At 33.3% G+C, this 27,230-nt stretch overlaps 2 protein-coding genes across 4 annotated transcripts; both read right to left on the bottom strand.

Annotated features, from left to right (window-relative positions):
- Positions 1-31: 31 nt before the first annotated feature.
- LOC123713453 (symplekin) lies at positions 32-15,826 on the bottom strand. Of its 2 annotated transcripts, XM_045667124.1 has the most exons (14): positions 15,617-15,826; positions 15,340-15,533; positions 14,611-14,803; positions 13,720-13,895; positions 11,512-13,037; positions 10,892-11,131; positions 9,932-10,138; positions 8,892-8,998; positions 6,910-7,015; positions 5,540-5,557; positions 3,875-3,993; positions 2,588-2,731; positions 1,362-1,505; positions 32-349 (listed from the first exon to the last, which is right to left on the bottom strand). In XM_045667124.1, exons 1-14 carry the CDS (start codon positions 15,653-15,655, stop codon positions 278-280), a joined length of 3,285 nt encoding a protein of 1,094 aa, XP_045523080.1. In that variant the 5' UTR covers positions 15,656-15,826; the 3' UTR covers positions 32-277. The 2 variants fall into 2 exon arrangements, with proteins under 2 accessions (XP_045523080.1, XP_045523088.1); XM_045667132.1 differs by lacking the exon at positions 5,540-5,557.
- A 3,910-nt stretch (positions 15,827-19,736) lies between these two features.
- On the bottom strand, positions 19,737-27,133 carry LOC123709290. Of its 2 annotated transcripts, XR_006753712.1 has the most exons (9): positions 26,913-27,133; positions 26,036-26,136; positions 25,334-25,534; positions 24,439-24,574; positions 24,252-24,351; positions 22,918-23,148; positions 22,330-22,551; positions 21,634-21,763; positions 19,737-20,227 (listed from the first exon to the last, which is right to left on the bottom strand). XR_006753712.1 is itself a non-coding variant. In XM_045660503.1 (4 exons), the coding sequence occupies exons 1-4, from the start codon at positions 23,002-23,004 to the stop codon at positions 20,100-20,102; spliced, it is 567 nt and encodes a 188-aa protein (XP_045516459.1). In that variant the 5' UTR covers positions 23,005-23,144; the 3' UTR covers positions 19,748-20,099. The 2 variants fall into 2 exon arrangements, 1 of the variants encoding a protein (XP_045516459.1); XM_045660503.1 differs by lacking the exons at positions 24,252-24,351; positions 24,439-24,574; positions 25,334-25,534; positions 26,036-26,136; positions 26,913-27,133 and having other exon boundaries at positions 19,748-20,227; positions 22,918-23,144.
- Positions 27,134-27,230: the final 97 nt, after the last annotated feature.

Below are 27,230 nucleotides of genomic sequence, written 5' to 3'. Positions count from 1 at the left end.
CCTAAATTAATATATATAAACAATATTTTTAAGTGGAAAATAATTTTATTTTGCGATACTAACATAATCATATATTAACATTCTTACAATTGTATAACTATTATAGAGAATGAACCAAACAAAGCGACTCTAACTCCGTATTCCAAAGCAAACACTTGAACAATAAATTTTCGTATGATTTCATATAACTCTCTCTGTCTAGTAGGTAATGTTAGACAGAGAACGCGATATATATTTTTGTCTCAAAATTAGTTCATTCACTAAGTCTGATTTTATATCACTCCATCCCTGGTGGCAAAGGTTCTAAAGGATTCGGTACTGGCAGAGGTGGAAACTTCGGTGCTACATCCTATAAACAGATTATATACATAGTATTGTCTTTTGTTAAAATAGCTTTTACACATTAAGAAAAACACTTTTTGAACGGATTAAAGCTATGTATTATTTTTAAAACTTATAGTTATTTACATAATTCTAAATTTTCCGACGTTTCGCGTACTTTTCAGTGTGCGTGGTCAGAAAAAAAATAAAATTTAGAGTTATGTAAATAACTATAAGTTTTAAAAATAATACATAGCTTTAATCCGTTCAAAAAGTATTTTTCTTAATAGATTATATAGAAATTAATTTTTATTTCTAAGTATTTAATAGCTAATAACAAATAAAATATAATCAAAACTTCGTTTCCGTTATTTGTATAGTACTTTCGTCTCTTTCTGTTAAACTGTGTTTACGCTTTGAGAAAAATACTTTTTATACATAATATAGGGGTAGTTAGTAAATAATAATAATAATCAATGGCGCTACAACCTTTTTTAGGTCTGGGCCTCAGATTTCTGTATCTGTTTCATGATCATTTGTTAATCTAAGAGGCAATTGGGTGATCAGCCTTCTGTGCCTGACACACGCCGTCGACTTTTGGGTCTTAGGCAAGCCGGTTTCCTCACGATGTTTTCCTTCACCGTTCGAGCGAATGTTGAATGAACACATAGAAAGAAAATCCATTGGTACACAGCCGGAGATCGAACCTACCACCTCAGGAGATGAGAGTCGTGCACTAGGCCAACACTGCTCTTAGTATATACTAGCAGAATTTATTATTTATTTTCACTATATTATATACTATAATATACATGAGAGTTGACAATTGTTCAAAGCCGGTCTTCAAACGCACCGATTAAAATTTAACAGTTGTTGATGACCTATATAGGGTTGCTAAAAACTTTAGTTAAATTTAAAAGGCCGACAACATATTCGCGAGTCATCTGGCATTAACAGTGTCCATCAGATGAGCCTCCTGTCCGTTTGCTCTATGTTCTATAAAAAAAACATGAAGTGTAATTAAAAAAGATTCAACATACCTGTGGTTCGAGCAGACGCGCCAAATGCGGCGGTAAGGACGGCAGCGCACGCGCAGGTAACGCTGCCAACACCCGCGTCACGGCAGTGCCCAGTCGCTCGCAGCATTTCACCCAACCTTCCCACGCTACCTTGTTCGTCCATACCTGGCAGACGTTTATATTGTTAATAGCAAAACGTTGTAATAAAAAAAAATAATTCGAGTGAATTCTTTGGTAGGTCAATAATAATAATAATTTTAAAAAAATCTTTATTTACGTCTGGGCCTCAGATATCTGTATCTGTTTCATGATCATTTGTCAATCTAATAGGCAAGTAGGTGATCAACCTCCTGTGCCTAACACATGTCGACTTTTTGGGTCTAAGGCAAGCCGGTTTCCTCACCTCACCACCACCATCCCCATCACCACCTCACCATTCCACCGAGTATTCAATGCGAACATAGAAAGTCCATTGGTGCACAACCGGGAATCGAACCTACGACTTCAGGGATGAGAGTGGCACGTGGAAAGGCCACCAACAATGCTCAATGCCAGAAATATGGCTGTGACAATATTCATCTATCGCCAGTCTTCTAGACTGGATAACAATTATTCCGTGGTGCATGGTGAATGTTTAATATAATTTTAGTGTTACAAACACAAATCGTATACGTATGCATGAATGTATGAATGAATATTACGATTTTTTAAATTACCTAAAAATAATGTCACGTAAACAGAGAAAAGTAACTCCTAAACTACGAAAAATCGTATAACATACATGGGGACTATTTGGGTTCCTCTAAGGGAGCTATATGTTGAATGTTGTGCTCCAAGCCACAGCTAAAGGGGATCAAATCTAACCTCTGTCTGGCTCGAAGGACCAGGTAGTGGTTGATGTCTTTGATACAATAAATGGTTATATTAAAAATAAATTATAATGAAGCAATCATGTTATACAATTAACCGAAAGAATATGTAATTAATTAGATGATTTTTATAATTTTAAACTTAAAAAAACCAACAACAAACGCAGCACACACACAGCTTACAAATTACTGCGATGACGTCATACCCTGAAACGCGCTAACGAAGGTTTTCTAACTAAGCTTATATATATCTATAACTTCTCGAACTGCCAGGCTAGAGAATCCTCTCTTGGTTGGAGCTACAGTACACCATCATTTCTCCATACCTGAACTTCTATATTGAACTAAAAGTGCTAAATTGACAGTTTTATTACTCACCTCTCTATCAATAAGCAGCTGGAGTATATTCAAGGCCAGAGGTCCAAGGTTGGGGTACAAAGTGAGGGCCTGAAGGACGCTCCTCATCATCAGAACTGGGGTGTCCGGCTCTTCCGCCAGCCGCTGTAAAACTGCTGATACCACCTGGAAAAATATTTGAGATGTTCTATTTTGTTAAAAAATTCAATAAATTAATTGGTAAAAAATTTAGAATGGTAAAACAAAGTGTTTTCACTTAGAGTGACAATTTTAGTAACTACTAAGAACTAGGGTCTGAAAAACTTAAAAAAAAAATTATATATTCTTATAACCATTATGTCAAGAACATTAAATAATAAATATAGATTAAATTTTTAAAACTAAATATGAAGATATGTAGGGTACTAAAATATTGATTCTACCCTCAAAAAAAAAATTGTTCACGTCTCTGACCACGACTGTTGTAAATCACTCGAAACGTCAAATTACGTAATAAAATCGCGTAAATCTGTTTAACAAGTATTCTTGTAGTATATAAATATTATTATTAGTTCCACATAATATTTATTATATTAAAATTCTCATATTTATATTTCAAAATTATTTTTATATAATCTTAATGGACACTTTTCATCGACACTCACACGCAATCGTTTCGCGCGTATTTATTTATATATAATTATTTTTTAAAAGGGCGTAAGGTATATCATTTAAATACCCACAACCCTTAAAAAAAGTTGTCGCCAATACCAATCAACAATACTTGCGTCTTATAGAGATACCGGCAAACTTCTTGAGCATTAAACAAGGGAGTGGGGGAAAGTTTGCGCATCGTACAAAGCGCGGGACACAAACATCAACTGATTTACCAATCACGCGATTGGTAAATCGAAATCAAAGACATCAAAGACAGTTCAAGATGTTTTTTTTTTATAAAATAGGGGGCAAACGGGCAGAAGGCTCACCTGATGTTAAGTGATACCGCCGCCCATGGACACTCTCAATGCCAGAGGGCTCGCGAGTGCGTTGCCGGCCTTTTAAGAATTTGTACGCTCTTTTCTTAAAGGACCCTAAGTCGAATACCCGGTATCTGTACAACTCTTGATACAATTGAGACACTCGTAAAGAGAACTAAAACTATTGAGTTACCAAAACTAGTGTAGTGAATAAATCTTATTAAAAAAATATAGAATCACCAACCCTAGTCTAAAATAAAAAAAAAACCTAATATTGCTTATAAGCCATAATTTCTGTATAGTCTAGATTGTAATTGATGTAGACACACTATCTTTTGTGAACTTTACTTACATCTTGTGTATATATTTGTTTCTCGGCAAAACAGAGTCCGGTCGCCTTGATGATAAACTTCAGGTCTGCCTTATTCGGATCTATCAGGTGCAGGGCAACTAGAAGCTCCTCGGGAGTAACTAAAAACCCCAATGTATATTAATTTTTACATTATTCAACTAAAGGAAATTACCCAAACACCAAAAAAACCAGTGTAAATGCAAAAAGAAGCAAAGATAGGGATGACGTACGATAGACGTTTGTGATTGGCCAAGCGGAATTGTTTCGCGTGTCTGATTGGTCGAGACAAATCACAATAAAACACGCATCTTTTGTTTTAAATATAAACCATTTGTCATGTAAAATTATTGATTCCAGTTTCAACAACTACTTTAAAAAATTGTAAATTAATGATAAGAAAATTTCAAATTTCTCAGTTGGATCGCGATCTGACAATGTTAATCCCGACTAAAATCACGTCCTGTGGTATGGGACGTATAGTAAATGAAATAATAATAATTAATAATGAATAACTAATGGATTAGGTCAGTTATTAGATAGCGTACGTTAACAGGAATGGATAGGAAGGAAGATAGGAGTTAAATAGGAATGTTATTAGAACGTTAATACAGACCACCGTAATGTAACATATCATGATTTATAATATACTCTTCTGTAATATAAATAATAGAAAAATTGATAAATCAAGTGTGAAGTGACTTCATATTAGGTTAGTATTAACAAAGCAATAGTTTTACCATAGATTATGTGTTTATTAAGCAAAAAAAATCGTTGTCTGCTCCAATATTTGGACGAAAATTCTTAAGAGCAAAAGTCAGTCATATTTTGCTATTACCATCACATAGAAGAATAATAAACTTAAATGTTGGATCCCCAAAAACAAACTCCAAATAATTTACAATTTTTTAAAGCACTGATATACATAATTCGGCAGAAATATAAATTTACTATGAACATTTTAAGATTTTGGATACATTGTTTTAGAACTGTAAAAATATCATATTACGTAATTCATTAGCATCCAATGCATTTACTCTTATCAAAATTACGCCATACATTGGATGCTAACACTATACCACTCCACTTCCACTTTCAAGTTGTCAAAAAAATCTGTATAGTATTCTTTTGTTAACATAGCTTTTACACATTGAAAGAAAACAATTTTTTAACCGGACTAAAGCTATTTGTATTATTATAAACTTATAATTATTTAAAATTAAAAAAAATCCGACGTTTCGCGTGCTTTTACAGCGTGCGTGGTCACGGTGACTGAACACAAAAGGTGTTGAATGTCAAAAAGTATCACAGCTGTAGAGAAAGTTGTGTTATCTGTATTGATTTCCCCGGAGTTGGTATCGACTAAAAGATGACGGGTTTTTTGCATAAATGACTCACCGTGTCCTATATTTTCGCGGATTGTTTGTCTTGGGGTTTTATTTTGGATATAATTATCAAGTTTATAATAATACATAGCTTCAATCCGGTGAAAAAGTGTTTTCTTTAAAAAAATCTGTATTTTAACCTTTGCATATTGGACAACGCTCAAGACGGTTGTGTCGTAGTATTCCTAAACCGGAAACGCAATTGAACAAAACTTTTCCGTTAAGCAGTTTTTTAAGTGGTATTCCGTCCCATACCCACACTATTAATAAGCGAATTACTTACAGATAATTTCCGTATATTCTGAAAAATGATTTGAATTATAATAATTCATATTCAATAATCTATTTTAAAACAAAACCCATACATATTAACTAACTGTGTACAGCAGTTACGTCTGCTTTAATTCGTAACCACATTATATAGCCTATGAACGGACGAGCCAATTTTTTTTTAATTTGAATTCTGCCTTCTACGCCATTTTGATTTAAATTTTAAAGTTCTCTATGTATAACTCTCTACATTTAAATGTCAAAAATGATAAGGATTTAAGTACACGAACAACTGTTCAGGCACTTTTACATATTTTTACGTACAATCAAACGCAAACTCAAAATAACTTTATCCATACTTGGTTACCTAGTACACTTATAAACCTCAACAGACAAGATATTAAATTGATTCTAAATTAACATTTACTACCAGTTCGTAGATCGTTCGTTCGTACCAAGGCAAGCGCGAAGAGCGGTGCAACACGACCTGGCAAGTGTCTCTCCGCCACTCTTTTCCGCCAATATTTTTAAAGTCAGAAAAACCTAACAAATACTCTCTCGTACAACTTTTTTTCATTTATTTGTATATACCAAGCATAGAAAAAATGCTATTAATATTTTGTCTTACGCAAAGTTAAATAAAAAAATATTGAGTTAATGTTTCTATGTTCATTAGTTATGGGTCTATGGTAGAATTTTGTATCAATGGTCAAGTTTATAGTGGTCTGTGCGTAGAGCACTTTACTATCATTGTAATCTAATTAATAAAGATTTTAAATCCTTTTTATTTGTATTTACAAGGTTAAATGCTAATTGATCATTTATATCATAGTCGTTATATGAATATTGTATTCGTTTTTGCAACAAACTCCCAAGGGAAATTAAAGAATTATCTTGGGATTGATTTGCTCCAGTTCAAACAATTTGTATGACTCAATACTTGGCGATTAAAAAGAGTGGCGGAGAGTTTCTTGTCAGTTCTTACCCGCTCTACGCCTTTGACTTGCGAACTGGTAGTAAATGTCAATTAACATTTAATTTAACTTATTTTTGACGTTCATAAGTGTTTTTGGTTACCTTGTTACCCTTATTTTGAGTTTACTTTAGCCAGTCAAAGTCAAATCATTTATTTCAATTCGGCCTATTAAAAAGGCCCCTTTGAAAGTCAAAAATATTTACTAAAATACTAGTTCCCTCTTCTAAAAGGTTCTATATGGTGAAGAGTGGGCAAGAAACTCCATACGTTTTTAATATTGTTTTTACGATATTTTGTATACATTGATTTGATAATTATATCTGAAAACCATGTACTATAGTAAAATAAAACAGGAAAAGTCAATGCATATATATCAAATACATATAAAAAGTAATGGTTAATATTACCTGGTAAATTTTCATTATTAGGATTCTGTAAGCCCAGCAGTTTGTTGAACACTTCCTTTACGACATTCGGGTTCAATTTGACAAGCTTCGGTAGAGCTGCCAGAATCTAAAATTAATATCAAAATCTAATTTAGTTAATTGTTATTCATATCAGTCACCTTTACAATACACAGTTAAACACAGACATTTAACATATATTCTGAATGAATATGAAAGTCTTGTGGGGGATTTCGGGACACGGTTTCTTTGTACCGTGTGTGTGATGACGAAGGCCAAGGTTGTTTGCGATACCAAGCGCTAGAACCAGTCTACAATATTCTTATTTTTAAATGAATTACTTTAATTTAACTTAATTTAAACCCTTTAAATTATGCAGAGGTTGTTTTTTTACAACCTGCCACCAGTATTGCCAGCTTCAAAAAAATACAACTTCGAAGGGCTAAGAGTGGAACTTACTAGCAAATCTAATTTATAATTTAAAACTATAAATTACCATTAGGAAGAAAAGGTTATACAAAAATATATTTAATAAAGGAATACATCTGTCAGAACAATGGCGTTACTATTACAGGGAATTACTATTCTATCTCACACATACTTTTTGTAATAATAATGACTTACTATCAATGACAATATTTTCTTTAAATTACTATCAATAATTGAATACTCGATATAGATCTAGTAATATTAGGCAATTAAAAAAAAAAGTTAACAAAGACTTACTGAATGCTGACTCCGACACTATGTTCTATACTTTCTATGTTCGCAGAGTGAGTTTACAGTATGTTATGTATTTAATATTATATATTTGATATTTTTTTATCGTCATTATCATATTACTTTAATACTATAAGGATATTATAATGTATTGTGTATAAATAAAAAAAAAATACTATAAATTTATAACTTTTTTTATAACTCCTGGTGTTAAGTGATACCGCCGCCCATAGGCACTGAATGTCAGAGGGCTTGCGAGTATGTTGGCGGCCTTTATATGCGTAACTTACTATTTAACACAATGCATTGTTCATAAATGAGTTAACTCACAAACCAACTTACAAACCAGATTATTTAATTAGTCGAAACAAGCAGTTAATAATGCACCAGTTAATAGTGTAATATTTTTCTACCCTGAGTCTCGTGTTCAATGCCCGTGTAAGTACACCCCACAAGATTGATGCTAATAAGCCATATGTTGCTGATATATTTCAAAATATCACTATAATCTTCAACCACTGTCTTAAAAACCAAATTTACACTCTTGATACAAAACTGTATATTTAATAACTATTTTTAGTTGTGTTTTAATTGTTTAATTAACTGTAGTTTAGTTATAAAATTATGTAGAATTTATTACAGGTGAATTTATGAATATATCAATTGGAAAAGGCAAACTTCCAATAGTGATTCATTGTGCACTTTCTATTTTATTTATAAATATGTAATCTTACAGCAACACAAGTAAATACAGAATACACAAATCCAAAACAGATTACGTTGACAAACAATAAACAAACTATACATTATTATTTATATATACCATTTTTTTTAATGAGGTGAATGCATTTTCGCACTGAGTGTGGAACTCGCTCTAAAAGCCCTACCCACTAAACCCCTCAGGTCACTGTTGGGGTAACTTGGGGTCGCGCAAGCATTCTACCAAGAGAAAGCCTGCTAAAGCAACCATCTTTCATTACATTGCAATCGCCTTACAAGTCTTTACAGTAGGGTTGTAATTTCTTGCACCCAACACGTGGTTCGCCGGCATGTTCTCGCTCGCACAACTCAATGTGGTGCTTCGTCACATGTGACAGATTTGTGTCCAGCTTTCCCGCACCTATAGCACAGATTGCTACGGTCCACAGTGGATGAGCAAGACGCCCGTGTTAGTTTATATATACCAACACGCTCTTTGGTAAAACACATTTTTTCAATTCAATAACTTTTATATAAATAAATTATTTGCTGAACTATCTACGTACCTCTCGTTTAGACAATCCGTTAAGTATAGGAATCAGAAAACGGACATCAGATACACGAGTTGCGTACAGCTCGCGAACACGAGACACCAGTTCGGGAGTTGGAGGCGCTGAAATTGTATATTATTTAATCTTAAATCTATATTTATGCATCTTGTATTTATCGACGAAGGTCCAATCATATAAAAATAAATATTTATTTATTAACAATTATTCTGATTTTAACTTTATTTTTTGAAGTGAAACTCCATTATCGGCCTTGGAAAAAAATTACCGTCACACCTTTCGGTTACGCGTCACATTTTCCCGTTACGTGCCTTAAGATTCGAAGCAATTAATAACAAATATATATATTTATTTATTAACACTTCGTTACACGACAGAAAAACAAACTAAACTAAGAAGATGATACATTGAAAATAGAAAGTAAAAAGACACATAAATCACGATAATTTAAGATAAGTCTCACGTCAGTTAGTAGTTAGTAAGAAAGTTCGGGATACGATGTGGACAGGTAATGTTTGTACAGAAGGAATTTAAAGGAAGATAGAGAAGGAGCTAAGCGAATAGGGACGGGAAGTGAATTCCATAGCCTAACTGCAGAAACCATAAAGGAATCGCCAAGAAAGGAGGACTTATGATTTCAAGGGTATAGTTTTCGGGAGATCGTAAGCTATAGTTATGGGCTCCGAAAAATTTGAAATCATTTTTAAGATAGGAAGGAGTTTAAGGGTTGAACCGGATGGAATATAGGAGATGGAGAACATGAGCATCACGTCGCTGACGAATCGGTAACCAGCCTAGCCGCTTACGGAACGCAGAGATATGATCGTACTTTCTTAGACCGAATATAAAGCGGATACAGAAAATTTGGAGACGATCAACTCTATTTAGCAATTCCTCAAATATAATAACGATAACAGTGATAGTAATAAATCTATAACAGCTAATTAAATTCTGTAATAATTTTAGTAATAAGGTAAAATGAAATAATTGTATTATTTGTATTCATGTCTGTGATAATAACACAGGACACTTGTTACCTTTATCTGTAAGTATATGGACCAGCCTCGTCAAAAGTGTCTCAGCCCCACGGGGACAATCCTGTAAGAGTATTTGAAAAGCCGGCGGAACCGTTCCAGGGGCTGATGCCGCTACGGCCCTCAATGGACCCTCAATGGCCCTAAGAACACAACGCTTGGCCTCGGAGCCCGCACAACCATATACACGAGCCACGTCTATTATAAAGTCTGGAATAAAATGAAACGTAGAATTGTTTGTTCCATAGGAATTTGTATGTGTAACATTTCTTTACTGTATGGAATAAATTTAGTTTCAATGGAATATTTTAGATTTAGATAGAAAAGATAAAACTAATTAAATCTTATTTTTCATGCTATATATCAGCACTAAAATTATGATATGAACGCGAGTTTCCTTTGTGAACTTTTTTTTTAAATTTTATTGAATATTATGTCGTTATTATGCATTGTTAGCTGAGAAAACGGTTATGTTTCGAAAATAATCTGCAAGCCAAGTTTCACAATGTTATTTTTATTTTGTTTTGAAAGATTTTTTCGAAAGAAGATCGATATTCGTCTCGCATTTGTAAATTCGGATGAAAAAATTGTTATTTAATACATTTTCAATGTTAAACATATGTTTTATAAGCATATACAACTGAATTTTTAATTGAAGTTTCGAAATTTATGAAATTTATCAATATGTCATTAATTTTCCATTTTTTATAATCCAAACGATTGAACAAACTACTGTGTCAAATGTAAGGAGTGAAATTTGAATTTTAATCATTTTAACCAGAGGTAAAAAATTTATAATCGAATCCTGAGGTTAACTGGTATTTGTCGGTTTTATATTTCTTATATAAAATTCTACTATGCTTTGCATGACTCCCTTTCGAGGTGAAGCATCTTCTATGATCAGTTTTTCTTCTTTTTATTCAGTATCTGTCAAAAAGCCTAAACAATAGATGAAGCACTTACCATCGTTTTCCATAAATAGAGCCATTACCAAATTCAAGCAGACCTTGTATAAGTCATCAGACCACACCCTGATATTGTGCCTGGAACTCATCAACTCTGTGGGTGGGTTATCGAGGGCGATAAAACCCAAATATAACAAGGAATGCTTTTCAATAACTTTTTTGACTGCATCCGAACCATTTTTGAATATTTTAACAGTTGATTTTATGGCTATGTCGCGGATTTCCTGGACTTCGTTCACTGCAAAAATCAGGATACGTAAGCAAAAAAACATAATTGAGAAATTATCAGGTGAAATTCTCTAGTTTAAGAACTTTAATATTAATTTAATAACTTTTGTTAGGTAAAGTTATTTTAATTTTTGACAAAATTTATAAAAACAAAACTTTACTGTTATTATTATGACAATTAATATGAAATTTTCATGCGTATTTTTATATGGATTATCTTTACTTTATGGAGTTTTTTTTTATAATTAATGAATTTGAACATACCACTATCTTTCCAAAAAAAACATATTTATTATAAAAAATTGAGCGATGTATTCGCATTCGAATAGTATTCCTGTATTAAACTATACGAAATGTATATAACGGTTATTTAAATTAAAAAAAACTTACACGCCTGAGACACTAACGCTGGGATATACTTGTGTGCTCTGGGCGGTCGCATCGTACACAACTCCTCAAGCAATTCAAGCGCTAACAACGATTTCTCTTCAACCACCAAATGCTTCAAATAATCCAGCGCTTCTGAAGTTATTACTGGCGCCTCACAATAAATCCTTCTTAACAGCACTTCTTTACTATTCTCCATCAACGGATCTCCCCTTTCACAGATCTGAGTGACCATCGCGCAGAGCAACTGGTTATAATTCTGGTCGGGCTTTTCGTTAACCTTCTGCAATGTCACTGGGTGACGATTGAAGCCCTGCATATACGCGTATTCCTCATACAACCACGCTAAAGCCAAGTCGATACGGTTGATTGGATCTTCCAACACGTAGTTTAGAACTAAATCCCGAATTTCTGGGGTATAGCTTGACGCGAAAATCGTGATAAACTTCGCTCGAATTTGTGCAGCGCCGCCGATCGCTGCTTCTTTTTCTGCGTTTAGAATGCGTTTGACCGCTTGAAGCATCAGTCGTTCTTTGATCTCTTTTGGTATAGGTCGTGTTATCTCTTGCAGCTTTAATAATTTTACTTTTTGCTTCAACTTTGGAAGGGCCGGCAACTGTGGAGGCACTTGTTTCTCTTTTGCCTTCCTTTCTTCTTCTTTCAAGTACTCCTGCCGTTTTTCCTCCATTAGTTTCGAGACAGCGTTTTCTACTTGGCGATCTTTTGTTGTTTCTTGTAATTTCGCCACTGCATTCTTTAAAGTAATTTTTTCATCATCTTCAGATAGCAAAGGTATTTTTGTGACTATCGTTGGGACGGGTAGGGGAATTTCTGATTCACCTTTTACGACTGAGTGCATCATTTTGGCCAAGCTACGAATCTGTGTTTTTGTACCAGCATTAGGTATAGGTTGATAGATGTTGATGAAGTTGCTAGGCATTTCATTTGGTAAATTGTTAAGGAGAGTTGACATAACAAGGTTCAAAACATTGTCTAAATTATTAAGCCCATCAAAGAGAGAGTCTTCATCAACTAGGTTGGCTTTCGAAGTTTGAATGCTGTCATCATCAAATCCAGTTCGACTGTTACTATTACTATCACTTTCTTGGCTATTCGGAGGTGAATCCATACGAGATTTTTTTGCTGGTGAATCACCATTTTTAGAATCGGTGGCTAAGGCCAATACACGTTTGTGTCTCTTTTCTTTTGGTATGGCTTTATTGATCTCTTGTTGAGTCATTCCAATATCGGAGAGCAGTTGCATCAGTGCTGGAATCATGTCATTTGATGATGTATGCTTTACTAAATTGATTAGTTGGATTTTAAGATGTTTTCGCACAGAATTGACCTGTGATTGCGATAGTGTAGGTGGCAATGTTGTGTGTAATTCTCCCAATGCGTGGAGTACTCTTGCTAAATATTTTGGTCTGAACTTTGCCAATGATATAAGAGTAGCCATACATGCCATTAAATTAACACTTGATATATGCTGGGAATTGTGAAATTTGATTAATAATTCAAATATATGTCTGAAAAGAAAATATAATCATATTAAATTTATAGATTTTCACTGTTTTCTTTATAAGCAGTGTTGTCTACAGCGTGCGACTAAATCTTAGGAGGACCAATTGACCAAGGGACTTTTTTGTCTATGTACGCATTTAACACTCTCCTATGGTAAACTTGACGGCGTGTGTCGGGCACAAAAGGCTGATCACCTTATTAGGATATCAAATTATCACGATGCAAATGCAGAAATCTGAGTTTGATACCTAAAAGAAAGTACTGGTTTTTCTATATATTACTTAGTTATTACACAGCTTTTGATGGATTAATAATTAGACATGTAATAAGACTATATGCTATTTTACACACTTAACACGGCTAGGTGAAATCAAGATATTTCACATTATATATGTAATCTAAATTTAAGCAGTCGCTTACAAACAAACATTTTAGCAAACATGGACTATTTAAAAAACTACATACTCTTGGGGCCAGATTTCTTTGTATTTTTTCAAATCGATAAGTAGGTGATCGCATACAAATATGACGGTTTCCACACGATATTTTCCACAAGAGGGAGAGTTAATGCGCAGACAAGCAAAAGTTTAGTAGTTCACATGACCTCAGTTGAGGGTCGCCATGCCATTGACCAACACAGATTAATAAAATAATAGGAGTTATAATTTTTAGTAATAACAGACTTACTCTGCTTCTTCTTCTAAAGCAGCATGATTGATAAATGTTAATGAATTTGGTATATTATCAATACTAAAATCGGAGCTGTTGTTAGCAGTTTGCAATAACACTACCTCCTCGAGAAATTTTATTGCATGTGTTCTTATACCTTCATTTTCACTATCTATCATATTCAGAATTTGTAACTGGAACAAAATAATAAAAGGTAAGTCTATTAAGCAATAACCTAGGATAATTTGAATATATTTTTATAAAACTAGCTAGTTATGTTATGTAATAAGGACCGCTGAGCTATTGACGCTTGTTAAGGACACCAACACAGATTATATACGGCTCCATGGGTGTGTTTAGTTATGCAAATATATGAAAAAATAAGGACATACATACAAGCAGATAAATAAAGACTTATTCGCTACAAGTATAATATAATAATAATATATGTAAAAAAATAACCTAACAGCCAAATACATATCTATTTTGCATTTTATAAATTGATGCAGTGAATTTTATATGTTTAAATATAACTGTATATCAAATATGCATAGGTTGACATACATTTATACACAGAATATTACAATATGCACACTGTATATATGTATTGAAATTTAAATCATTAAATGTAGAAATTAAATAAGTATGAACCTCTTTATTGGGACTAATCTGATAGCAAGAAATATTATTTATATTAAAGATGATGATTATAGACAAAAAATCCAGTTTATCAATATTTTTATTTCATTACTGGGTATAAATTTATGTGGTATATTATAAAAATAGATGATATTTTTTAAAACATTTTTTATGTACACTAAAATTTCAAGAATCAAAACCTGTGCTGTGTAAATTCTATTTTTATTCTTATATTTTGTGAATATGAGGAAATAAAGTTAATTTGTTTACCTTTGTCTTAGTTATGTGTTCCCAAACATGCTTCATTTCTGCTACACTTTCCTCCTTACTTATCCATGTGAGAACATTTTTGTAAATAACACCAGCCGCTTGTATAGCTCTCTTCTGTACAGCCACAACAGTGTCAATAACCAATAATTGCAATTGGCTGATGACTTTTGGCAAGGTATAAGGAAAGTTTGTGCTGAAAATCCAGTTCAATATATATTTTTCTAAATAAATCTTCTTCAAGAAATATATTTAAAAAAACTTTAAATTATTATAGTATTTACATAACTTGACATTTAAATTGTTATTAAGCAACTATGCAAACTAAGGGTTTAAATAAGTGTTATAACTAATTACTATAATTATTATTTAACAAGACTTATTCTGTATATATAAAGTGTTATAAAATAATGTATGATTGAACCTTAACTATTTAGGTTCATACAGGATTATAATGGAATGGAAATGGGGATGACATGGAAAAAAAGGATAACAAAAACAAGTTAGACAGAAGACTGAGCGCTATATATTACAACTCCCATATGTCATAATCATATTGGATTTTGACTTAAAGGAGTCATTGTTTGTGCTATGTTATGGTTCTTAATATTATTTTTAGTGCAAATATTTTATAACTTGCACAAGACTTGGCTTTGTAGATTACATACATTGTGGCAGTTTTTTATACTAAAAGTTTCTATATGGTTTGAATTAGATAAGGAACCAACTAACCTTAACTCTTCAATAAAGCCTATTACGATTTTTCGTATGTCCGTTGACTTATCATTTACAAAACTTAATACATTATCCATGTACATAGGAATCATAGCAGAGAGCTGATGCGTAAGCACCTCCACGATTCTTCGCAAAAAACCTGCTCTCTTACCACCTTCTGACATCCCTGCCTCGTTTATCCATTGTATTAGCTGTAAAGGTACAGGGAAATGAAAAGCATATTCAACTAAAACCAATTTAATCGTAAGATCACAAATAATTTACAATAACGAACCTGTTTTTCAACGTTTATATTAGTGCTTGGTTTAGACATTGCTGCTTGGTATCTTATCAATTTGCTCAAAACATATCTTTATTTTTAAAGAAAAACAACGTTTTTTATTGTTTCAAAATAAGCAGCGTTTCCACAAGTATGTATTTATTTCTATAAAATACAAACGCGTTTCTAGTTTGAGCATTCGGTGCTTTTGTACTTTGACAATGATAAATGACATTCACTTTTACTATTGTTGACTGACTGACTCTGACTCTGACTGTCAACTGACGGTTGACATTGCCGATCGTTAGGCAATCGGCGTTGCAAGCCACAGAACAACACAGAACTCGTAAGTCTCATTATAGAGATTTAAGTATAAAGTTATTGAAATACATAACATGTATTCGTATTGGTAGTCAATTTAAACTGACATTTTTTTATATTTTATAATATCAAAAAATGTACAGGAGTTGTGCGAATTTTCATAAGCCCCACTACTGGTTTACGAAATCTTTGTAGTTATATATATAACCTTGATGTTTTAGATCTGTATCTGTTTCGTGGACATTTATTTCAAATAGGCAACACAGTTTTATCTTTCTGTGCTTCAGGCACAGAACTCCGTCAATTTTTATGGATCCAACATTCAAGAAATGCCAGTTTCATTAAAATGCTTTCTTTTGACGTTAGTACGACTGTTATATGGTACACACTTTACATATAGACAAAAACCATTGGTGCATAGCCGTGTATCTAACCTACGACCGCAGAGATGAGTTTCGCACGCTGAAGCCACTAAGCCAACACTCGTCTTTTTAACACTTTTCATAGACAGTAAGAAAATCTCACTATTTTAGTAGTTAGTGTATTCATCTATATTATGTTACTAGCAAGCCCCGCGTTTTCACAGAACTTCCCTACAAATACACAATATTTGACGAAGTTTTTTTTGTGGGATTGACTCGGGATAGATCAATACAATTGCCCATGGGTAAAACATCCTTTACGCAGGGCATCCCTACTAAATTAAAAGTTTTGCTCTGGGGTATAATTAATAGTTATGGCAAAAAAGTTTTTACCGGAAACTGAATTCTTTTAAAAGCGATAGGTGTATCTGTGAGTACCATTGATATCCTTAGAATATGAGTTAACTCACCAGTTAAAGGCCCAGTTATAATGGTCGTTAGAATTAAGTTGTCTTTCAGTTCTTTTTATGAGTAGTCCGTCCCGTGTGTAAACTACATTTTTTTGTATTAGAAACTATACTTTTGTAATAATTTGTCAAGAGGTCCATTCTTGCGGATCGAAGACGTTGATTGTTGCTCCAAAGGGTTGTTCTGCAATATCAGAAAGATGTGCAGCAGTCGCTTTTTCAGTCCATTTATAGATTAATACACATTTTTTAATAATCGGATAAGGTTAATAAATTAGTTCTTAAAACGGAATAAAACATTTGAGTCTGAGCAATAATGCTTATATTTTTTATAGATATAGGCCATAAGCAAAAAATATAAACGATTTCATCATAACAATAATTTTACAAAAAAACTAGACTAATTCCTTTCAAAAGATGCCAAGATGTTTATAATTAATCAACATTAAGTAGGCTAATATATCAATACCAAATAATCACTTCTCGTAATTTTACCATATCCTCTCGAGTAGCGCGCTATGACTTTTTTGTGCAAGATACCCGCAAGATTTGTAAATTATAAAATATTTAAACAGTTAAGTATGGTAATCCAAAAAGCACCCTTCAATGCATAGGTTAACGTTGCATTCTAGACACTTCAATATAGTTCTGGCAGTGACGTTTTGCAGGGCGCACATCCAACAGCGAGCTTGTTGGTACCCATTTCTCACTGGAAAATGTTGGTGTTCTAGTTGAGGTCTCCTGATTATTGTTGGTCTTGGTCGCATCGTCAGTGTCTGTCCGGTACGAGATGTTATTAGTCGCGGTTCCGTAGTCATGTCAATATTTCGGTGTATTTTTAATAAATTAAAAGTCTTCCGCCAGAATTATACTAAATTGCCCAAGCGAAATTTTGGCATTTTCCGATTTAAAAATAACAAAGCAGTTAAATAATGCAGCATTTAACATGCGACGGAAAAGCTTTTTTGTACGTTCTAAGGGCTGAGCAGACAGGAATTGATATTTCCTGTCCGCGCCTCCCATGGACTCTAGGACAATGCTTGGCTTAAATGTCAGTCAATTGTGTTTTTGTCGAGATCCGATTTGGAGGTAGTAGTATGTCGAGATCAAACTAACTATGTTAGCATCTCGACATACACATATCGACAAATCGGAACAGTAGCTATCCACTACTTCACCTTGTCGAAGTTCCGTTTTGGGGACTCCCGATTCGGGAACGAATTCCCGATTAATCTTTAAGGTTCCGTCAGTATTTTGTCGTTTTTAACATCGCGCTAATAATGGGCAATGGGGAACAAAACGCAAAGCTAATTACAGATGTCGCCACCAGCGAGATGTCCTTGTCACGGCCATATTGTTTTGTTTACCTTTCGCATTGAGTTCTCTTTTTGCTTTTTGGTGACGAAAATGTACTCCTTTATGACGGAGCTAAAGGATGAGTTAAAAAACGGAAAGCTTCTGCAGCTGGTAAAAAATCTGTTTTGATTCAAAGGACAGTAGACAAAATTAAACTTTGAATATTTTTGGTTATATTGTTGTTTGTATCTTTTCATCTTATTTTTTTCATAGTCGTATAAATTATCCATTATTAACGTATGTCCACGGTGAAGTCATGACTGATATTTACAGTCGATGTTTGGTCAGTCATTTCAGATTCAAATTAAAATTACAGTGCATCACCTAAACCAACATCCAGCAGTATATGATTGATTAGAATTAGCAAATGAATGTTCGTATGTCAATTAAATTAATAGACATATTTTTTCGTTTGTACAAACCCTTATTTATGAAGTTTGTTCTAACGTCCGTGGATACCGCAGTGTCCATAACAGTAAACCTGAGAAACACGTCAATATTATTTGGGAATCTTATATCATTTTAATGTATTTATATTTGAAAAAGGCATGAATATGCTTATTAAGGACTCAACATTCATTTTTAATTATTAATTCACTAAACAGACGTAAACAACTCATCAACAATTTACGTTGTTTTTTTTAATGCGAGATAAAAAGTCCCTGGACTATGGCAGGGGAGTAGAGTGTTATAAATTTAAAATAAAAACTCACCAAAATCAGCCGACAACTTCGAAGAAAGCCATTTTGCCCGTGACAAAAATATTTTAAAGTTGAAAGTAAACTCATATTAGCACTTAAAACTATATAACCTTATCGTAATCGTAAAGTACAAATATTTAATTTTATTTTGATGTATGATAATTAAAGAAATATAATATAAAACTACAGTACTACGACATAATGTCTGAAACTCCGAAACAGTTGTTCACAAAATTCACAAGAACGTCAACTGAGTTAGGAAATTTTTTTACAAAGAAATAATCATATTTCATTGCCATCTGTAGTTTATTGGGAGAACTATTTCTTAAGCTATCATTCAACGTCGATTAACACGTTTATCTCTAACCTCAGTGTCAACTAGATGTCATTTACTTAAACTTGTAGTATTGGATATTGTAGTATCCATGTACGGATACTGCCATTATTTTTTGGATACTGTAGTATCCACGTACGTGAGAGTGGAAGTCACAGAAAATAATTAGTAAAAGGTTAGGAAAGTTAGTTCTAAAAAAACTTTTGATAGATAGGTACCTACTTCCTAAAGAAAAGTGTAAGAATGAATAATATATATAATAGGCCTAAAAGTACTTTTCATCTGAAATAATTTATTACGTAGTTCTAAAGAGAACTTTTTAACTGGAACAAAAAATCGCTTTAAAAACTCAAAACATTCAATTTCGGTTGAGACCACGGAGTAGGGAGCGTTTTTTGTTCTATCGCCAATATTTTTTTTTTATATCAGTTGAGTAGATTTTGTGTTAAAATATTACGACAATACATACAAAAACACAAATAATTCCTCTTTATAATATTAGTATAGATAATAAAAAGAAACAAATTTTAAAAATAATATAATTATTACGTAACATTAAATTCCTACTTAAATAACAAAAACTGATCACTATACTGTTGAACAAAATTACAAAATATGTAAAACACACAAGACTTTCTAAAGAAGGATGTAAAAGTTACAATAATATCTCATCTAGTCATGGCTACCCAATACAAAAATGTAAAATGAATAGTAAAAATTCACTTGGTATTAAAAGGTTTTCCATAATTTTATTAGATGCATGTGTACTTCAATTAATACGTTCGTTCCTATGTGGAACTGCAAAAATATTGAATTTATCTCTTAGTACAAATACTACAACTAATAAAATTCGATTTCGTGGTTGCATGCCGACAAGGCATTACTTCATATGTGACCAAATACTATTATCGTAAATCGAACTAATGTTGTTAATTCGTTATTATGTGCTAAAGTTCTTCACGCATACAAATGAGAAGCTCTCGGTGGATTGTAGAGACTTTCCATTTCGATCACTGGTGGTTTATTTGCTTCTTCAAGTTCTAGATAATGACTCCGGACCATTATGAGGCAGTAGAGAACTATAACTGTAAAACCCAAATATTAACGTCGCTAGTAGGTTTTTCAATTATAACTAAAACATTCGACTTAATAGGATTTTTAAAAACGTTTTGATTAAGTTATTAGATTCAAAAGTTTGTGGTAAATTCCAACTCTCTAAGTCTATAGTAGAATTAAGAGTAGGATTCATTCATTAGAGTAGATAATCACATAGTATATATGTCGCAGCCATCTAGCTTAATCAGCTGCTCAATTAACAGCATAGTCATTTAACCAACGGTTTGAAAGATGTTCAGCCAGTTGGTCAAATAGCAAGGCAAATGACTTGGATCTGTCGCAGCCAACTAGCTTAATCCGTTGTTCAATTAACAGCCTAGTCGTTTAACTAACGGCTTGAAAGATGTTCAGCCAGTTGGTCAAACAGCAAGGCAAATTACTTGGATCTGTCGCAGCCAACTAGCTTAATCAGCTGTTCAATTAACAGCCTAGTCGTTTAACTAACGACCTGAAAGATGTTCAGCCAGTTGGTCAAACAGCAAGGCAAATTACTTGGATCTGTCGCAGCCAACTAGCTTAATCAGCTGTTCAATTAACAGCATAGTCGTTTAACTAACGGCCTGAAAGATGTTCAGCCAGTTGGTCAAACAGCAAGGCAAATGACTTGGATCTGTCGCAGCTAACTAGCTTAATCAGCTGTTCAATTAACAGCCTAGTCGTTTAACTAACGGCCTGAAAGATGTTCAGCCAGTTGGTCAAACAGCAAGGCAAATTACTTGGATCTGTCGCAGCCAACTAGCTTAATCAGCTGTTCTATTAACAGCCTAGTCGTTTAACTAACGGCCTGAAAGATGTTCAGCCAGTTGGTCAAATAGCAAGGCAAATGACTTGGATCTGTCGCAGCCAACTAGCTTAATCAGCTGTTCAATTAACAGCCTAGTCGTTTAACTAACGGCCTGAAAGATGTTCAGCCAGTTGGTCAAACAGCAAGGCAAGTTACTTGGATCTGTCGCAGCCAACTAGCTTAATCAGCTGTTCAATTAACAGCCTAGTCGTTTAACTAACGGCCTGAAAGATGTTCAGCCAGTTGGTCAAACAGCAAGGCAAGTTACTTGGATCTGTCGCAGCCAACTAGCTTAATCAGCTGTTTAATTAACAGCCTAGTCGTTTAACTAACCTACCTACTCTTACTCACTACCTTAGCTCTTTGGCACATCAATTTCTGATACAAGTGACATAGAGTCGGAAATCTATCAGCTACGAGAAGCGTGCGAAACACCTCTAGCGACGTCTTCTAGGATAACAAATGACCACTACGTTAAAATCTGTACAAAATGAAGCAACTTGATATGGATCAATCTAAATAATTAATTAAATGGATCATAGAAAAAATTAAGGGTGAGACGTATTTGGAATCTATTAGACTCATGCTTACCACTCCATTTTAATAATGCAACTGTGACAATAAAGTGCAAGAACACCGTGGACAAGACAACGGTTGCGAGCGCCAATAGAAGAAGAAATAGCCCAGCTTTGAAGTAGTCTCTCATATATTTTGTATTTGCCTGAAATTTTAGTATATAATATTTACGTATGTGTAGGTAATGCATTTTGTATCGCGATCGTAGATATTCTTATTAAGGGCTTGGTTATAGCCAATTACATATAAGATTATTAGCAATAAAACAAAATGTTTGTTGGTATACCATTAATCACTTAGAATAGATCAGCCGTTATAGGTGCTGCAGTCCATGTATAAAAATGAAACAACCTTTTTAGGTCTAGGTCTCAGATATCTGTATTTGTTTAATGATGATTTGTTAATGTAATAGGCAAGTAGCTGATCAGTATCCTCTGACACACGTCGTAGACTTTTTGGATCTCGTGGGGTTTCCTTACGACGTTTTCCTTCACCGTTCGAGTGATTAATAAACTAAATGTGCACATAGAAAGTAAGTCCATTAGTGCACAGTCGGGGATCGAACCTACGAGCTCAGGGAAGAGAGTCGCACACTGAAGCCACTAGGCCAACACTGGTCCATGCAGTCCATGTATAGCTATTTTATTATTGGGTCCATTTCCGTTCTGTGATTAAGAGCCACGACATATGTTATAGGTATAAAAAACATACCTTATGCAGACCAGCGATAAGTAATACACTTATTAATAAATTGTATAAAAACACAATTATAAGATAAGCATGGGCAATATATAAACTGGTAGCCACTTCATGGACATCTTCTGGATTCTCTACCTTCGTCTCGGTAATTGTATCATTTATCGTATGATCAACGTAATATACAACTTTGTATAGTGATAAAGAAATTAGGGATAAAGCCAATGTGGAAAATATCTGTAAAAACATATTGGTCATATTTTATTTTATTAATAATTCACGCACTATCATTACTAACTAAATGCATCATAGTGTTTCTGCGAATTTGTCCGAAATTTAATACGGATCGGGATACGGAGGGTTTCTTGATGTTAAGTTCCATTGGCACTCGCTATAAAATGCATTTTGCATCTTTTCTTGAAGGACCATCTGACTTTAGACACAGTTATTATCTAAACGGTTTAACTCGGTTATAAAAAAATACCGATTAGGTAACTAATTTAAAGACCTTTAACTTAAGATTTAACTATGGTGAATTTAATTGGACGGTTTAAGTAAGGCATCCTCTATGTATAGTGTATAATACTGAATGACTGTACTTACAGCTGAAACATAACCAATCAAAAACGACCCCGTCCTCAGCGACACACAACACAAACATTTCTTAAAAGTCGGCAACATAAACCCCATTTTACAATATTAGCGGACGTCTATGACTCGTCGAGCATAGTTCACATAACCTATTTGTGTGCATTATCAAGGTATCGTTATCAGGATATGATAAGCCTCGAACATATTTTTCGTAGGATATTTTTATCAATTGACTGTTACGACCTGCAATGGAATCAATAATAGATTTTTTATTCGTTTTCAAACGGAGATAAACTTATTAATATGGTAGAACGTATAATGTATATGTTCTAAAATACATGGCAATTACAGTTATCGTAAATAAAATAAAAAAATAAAACGTGCGTGTACTAATGGACGCGTTAGAAGTTTATTTAAAAATCTTTTCAAAATTTGTATTCTGTTTGTAGAAAAGGCGACACTAACAATAGAAAAAAAGGTATTTAATACATTAAAAGTTTTATTATAACTCATTATCTAGTTAAATAAAGTGTATTTAATTATCACAAAAAAACTAAAATGTTGACTATAGCAAACTTCAGGGTGTCGGTGATTTGTGACGGGTTGCGCGCGCATTATAAAAATTTATTTTCATCATTTTTCCCTAACGTGCCAAAATAAATATAACTTCAATTTAATATATATATATCATTTAATATTCCGGGGAAATAAATACAGATAACACAACTTTCTCTACAGCTGTGATACTTTTGACATTCTTCGGTCACCGTGACCACGCACGCTGTAAATCACGCGAAACGTCGGAAAAATTTAAATTTACAATTATGTAAAATAATTATAAGTTTATAATAAATAAAAATGGCTTTAAAAAATTGTTTTCTTTCAATGTCTAAAAGCTATGTTAACCAAAGATAATACTATGTTCAATTTAACTTCCAAAATAAAGTAGAAAAAATGAACTACGAGAATATACTAGTCTATTTATTTAAAAATACATATTTCCCTCATAATACTCAAGCTGGCCACCAAAAGGCGCTTAACGCTTTTGAATTGATCAACGCCAACACTTATCGATAACTGTGAAAATTATATTTCAGCACCAATATAAATTAACCTTATAATAAGCAGCATTGGCCATTTTACAAACCCTGATTTCCACTCCTATACCTGGGGCACTAACCACCCAAGCCTAGAGCTTCCAGCGCAAATCGCCCACAATAAAAATATAGAACAATACATTTAAACCATTGTTAAAAATCTGATTAATTTAAGTTATTCTGTAATTTAATATGTGTTACGTACAAAGTCTAATTAAACACAAAATCAAATTTATTTAAAAACATTACCCTCAATCACGTGTTTTGTCGGAGCCCTCCTCGAATTCCTTTTCTTCAGCTAAAGTATAATAATAACTATAGACTATAATAAATGAGTACAACTCTAAGACTGAAAAATAAGTGTTAAACGTAAAAGATTTGACATTTGTATTTGTATAAATATTAAATGATGACGAATGTAATAAAAATAACTCACCAACGAAAAACATCATTCCTAAATACCAGCCAATGAGAGGTTTATTCGAGAAGCATACAACAGGTAAGAATGCAACTTCGAATCCCCAAGTTATAATACGGCATATTAAATATTGCTTTAAACAACACAAGTCACCCTGAAATTTTAAGGCATTTAAAGGTGGGTGTTACATTATGGTGGCCGACATACTCGCACAAAACACAAAAAAAAACATTACTTCAGTCTATTTTTTAGAATACTAGCGGACATGACAGACGTTGTCACACATCTTATATGCAAAAAATCATACTTAAAAAAAACATCTAATTGTAAATCTGAACTTTTCTCGAATACACTTTAACATTTGTCAAAATCGATCTACTGATTTGTCGTTACGGCTTTGTCGGGAAATATTTGATCTTCTTGGTCGTGGCCTTGATAATGATATATTATCGGTTAATCTAATAGAAATTCGAAACACATCAAACAATCAACTTTAAAACTTCTAATTGTCCTATCCCAGCCGTCTGTCTCTTGGATCTGAGCTACCTCGCCATTAGTTTCAGCCAATCCGTTTTTGAGTTATAAATAGTATAACTAACACGACTTTATTTTATATATATAGATATATAGAGAAGGGAAAGTGATAAAAGTTACTCAATATCAAACCGTAGATAATGTGTTTATTCATTATATTATCTAACTTAGAAGGCATACAAGGTATTCGTTGAAAACTGAGACATTGCTCATAATAAAAATTAAAATGCATGCATGTAACACTGCCCCAGCTTCGCAAGGCTGTAAATTTTTTACTCAGAGATAATGTTGTATTTTCATTGTAGTTTTTTTTTTAAACCAGTTCGGTGAAATAGTTTTAAATTTATTTTTCATATATGAATACATAATAAAAACTTACGGTAAAAGATCCTATGCCCAAATGTATAGTAAAAACCATCAATAAGAATTCGGTAAGCAACAAAATAACGAAAGAAAAGTACATTGTGTAATAGGCAGTAATTTCTATGTCAACAAATATAGGCTTAATTGGAAATGGTTTCCCCACGACCAATTCTAGTAATGCAACCAGGAAGAAAAGCACGCAGAAAAAAGAGCGAACCTAAAATTCAAAAATAATAATAATAATACAGTGGCGCTCTTGCCAGCGCTGGTCTTGGCCTCAGATTAAATAAAAATATCATTTTTATTCGTAAGGTGGTCTGTGCACTGTGACTGACACATGCCATTGGTTTTTGGGTTTAAGACATGCTAGTTTCCTTATGATGTTTGCCTTCGTCTACTGCGCATATAGAAAGAGAAATTCCTTTGATGCACAGCCGTATTTTGAACGCACGAACTCAGAGAGTCGCATGCTTTAACCACACCAACACTTTTCTCAAAAACAAAAATATTGTGCACATTATTCACGGTCATATTTAAGACGCAATATAATATCCTTAACAAACGCTGTAATGCAACTATGTATAATATTTTTTTCTTGAGAACGTCACTAATAGACGGTGACACTCGTAAACAAATATTTTTTTTTAGTTGTCCACGTTGGATGTATGAAGTATTTTAAAAAGCAAATAAATTTTCGCCAAAGATATCAAATACCAACCATTGTCCAAAAGTAGGTAAGTATGCATCCAGTTTTTAAGGGATAAAGTAGTAAAAATTTCTTCACTGTTGGAAGTATTATTTCTACGTTGAGACACATGACTGAAAATTGAAGTAAAAGATAAATATAAAATAATAATACATTTACAGCAAGATATAATTGTTAATTAGAAAATAAATAGAAATAAGAAGGATAGACTCCAGTCAGACAGCAACGAATCAATTGGATTTGATTTGATGGAATCAGATCTGGAGTGAGGAAGAAAAGCGTTAGCCGTAGCTGCGTGCTGGCCCGAAGGTTTGTACGTAGCTCACCAGAAGTCGAACATATTCTGTTCAAGGCGTCTTGTCAGTCATTTTCCTCGTGACCTCTTTTTACCTAGGCATTGATATATATTGCGTATTCAGCATAACAACATGTTCGGGTTGCTGTTGGGTTTGCTGAGGTTCAGGGTTTGCAGGGCGTCAGGTATGGTGGCCCGAATTGACGGATTTAATGCCTACATTCGGAAAAAGTTCCTTGATGCATCTGTTAGGCATAGCATCAATCCTGAATGTGTTGATCACAAAGAACATATCTTAAAAAGTTGGTATGCTGTCTCAGTATATGAGTTTTTTTGTTTTGTTTACTAACCAATAGTAGCAACTAAAACCAAATTGTTGCGAAAACTAAAACTAAATATGAATGTCTGAAATAAATAAGTTATTATTATAATTTTTCCGAGGCGTGGGTCTTGTACGATAGAATATGTTCAGTTTGTGCCAGAACTCCACATATATCAGCCGAGCAAGGACGAGGCATGAAAAAATTTGTTAAAATGTGTGATGTATGTGTCGGGATTAAGTAACTGTTTTAAAGTGTGTGTTCTACTGCTTACCTCTAATGGTAGAAGGCACGTCAGAATATGTTATAAATTATAACATTTTTCAGATATTGTAAGATATTTGCACAGTATTATAAAAATAAAAATGTCATGTTGATATTGACATGAACTGCTTCACCACATCTGATCTAGTGGCGCCAACGGCGATTTCCGACGATATTTGAAGTACAATGAAATATAACCTCATTTAGTTTATAACCTCGAAATTTAATAGAATAAAGTCCAACAAATATTGTTAATGTTAAACCGCTTTCGTATGACTTGTAAAACTTTTTTGGAGTTATAAAAAACGTTGTTATATCTTTACTTAAG

The sequence above is a fragment of the Pieris brassicae genome, chromosome 1 (genome assembly GCF_905147105.1).
Source record: "Pieris brassicae chromosome 1, ilPieBrab1.1, whole genome shotgun sequence".
Classification (NCBI taxonomy): domain Eukaryota; kingdom Metazoa; phylum Arthropoda; class Insecta; order Lepidoptera; family Pieridae; genus Pieris; species Pieris brassicae.
Note: the sequence above shows the minus strand (reverse complement) of the source record. Positions and strands in the feature narration are given on the sequence as shown.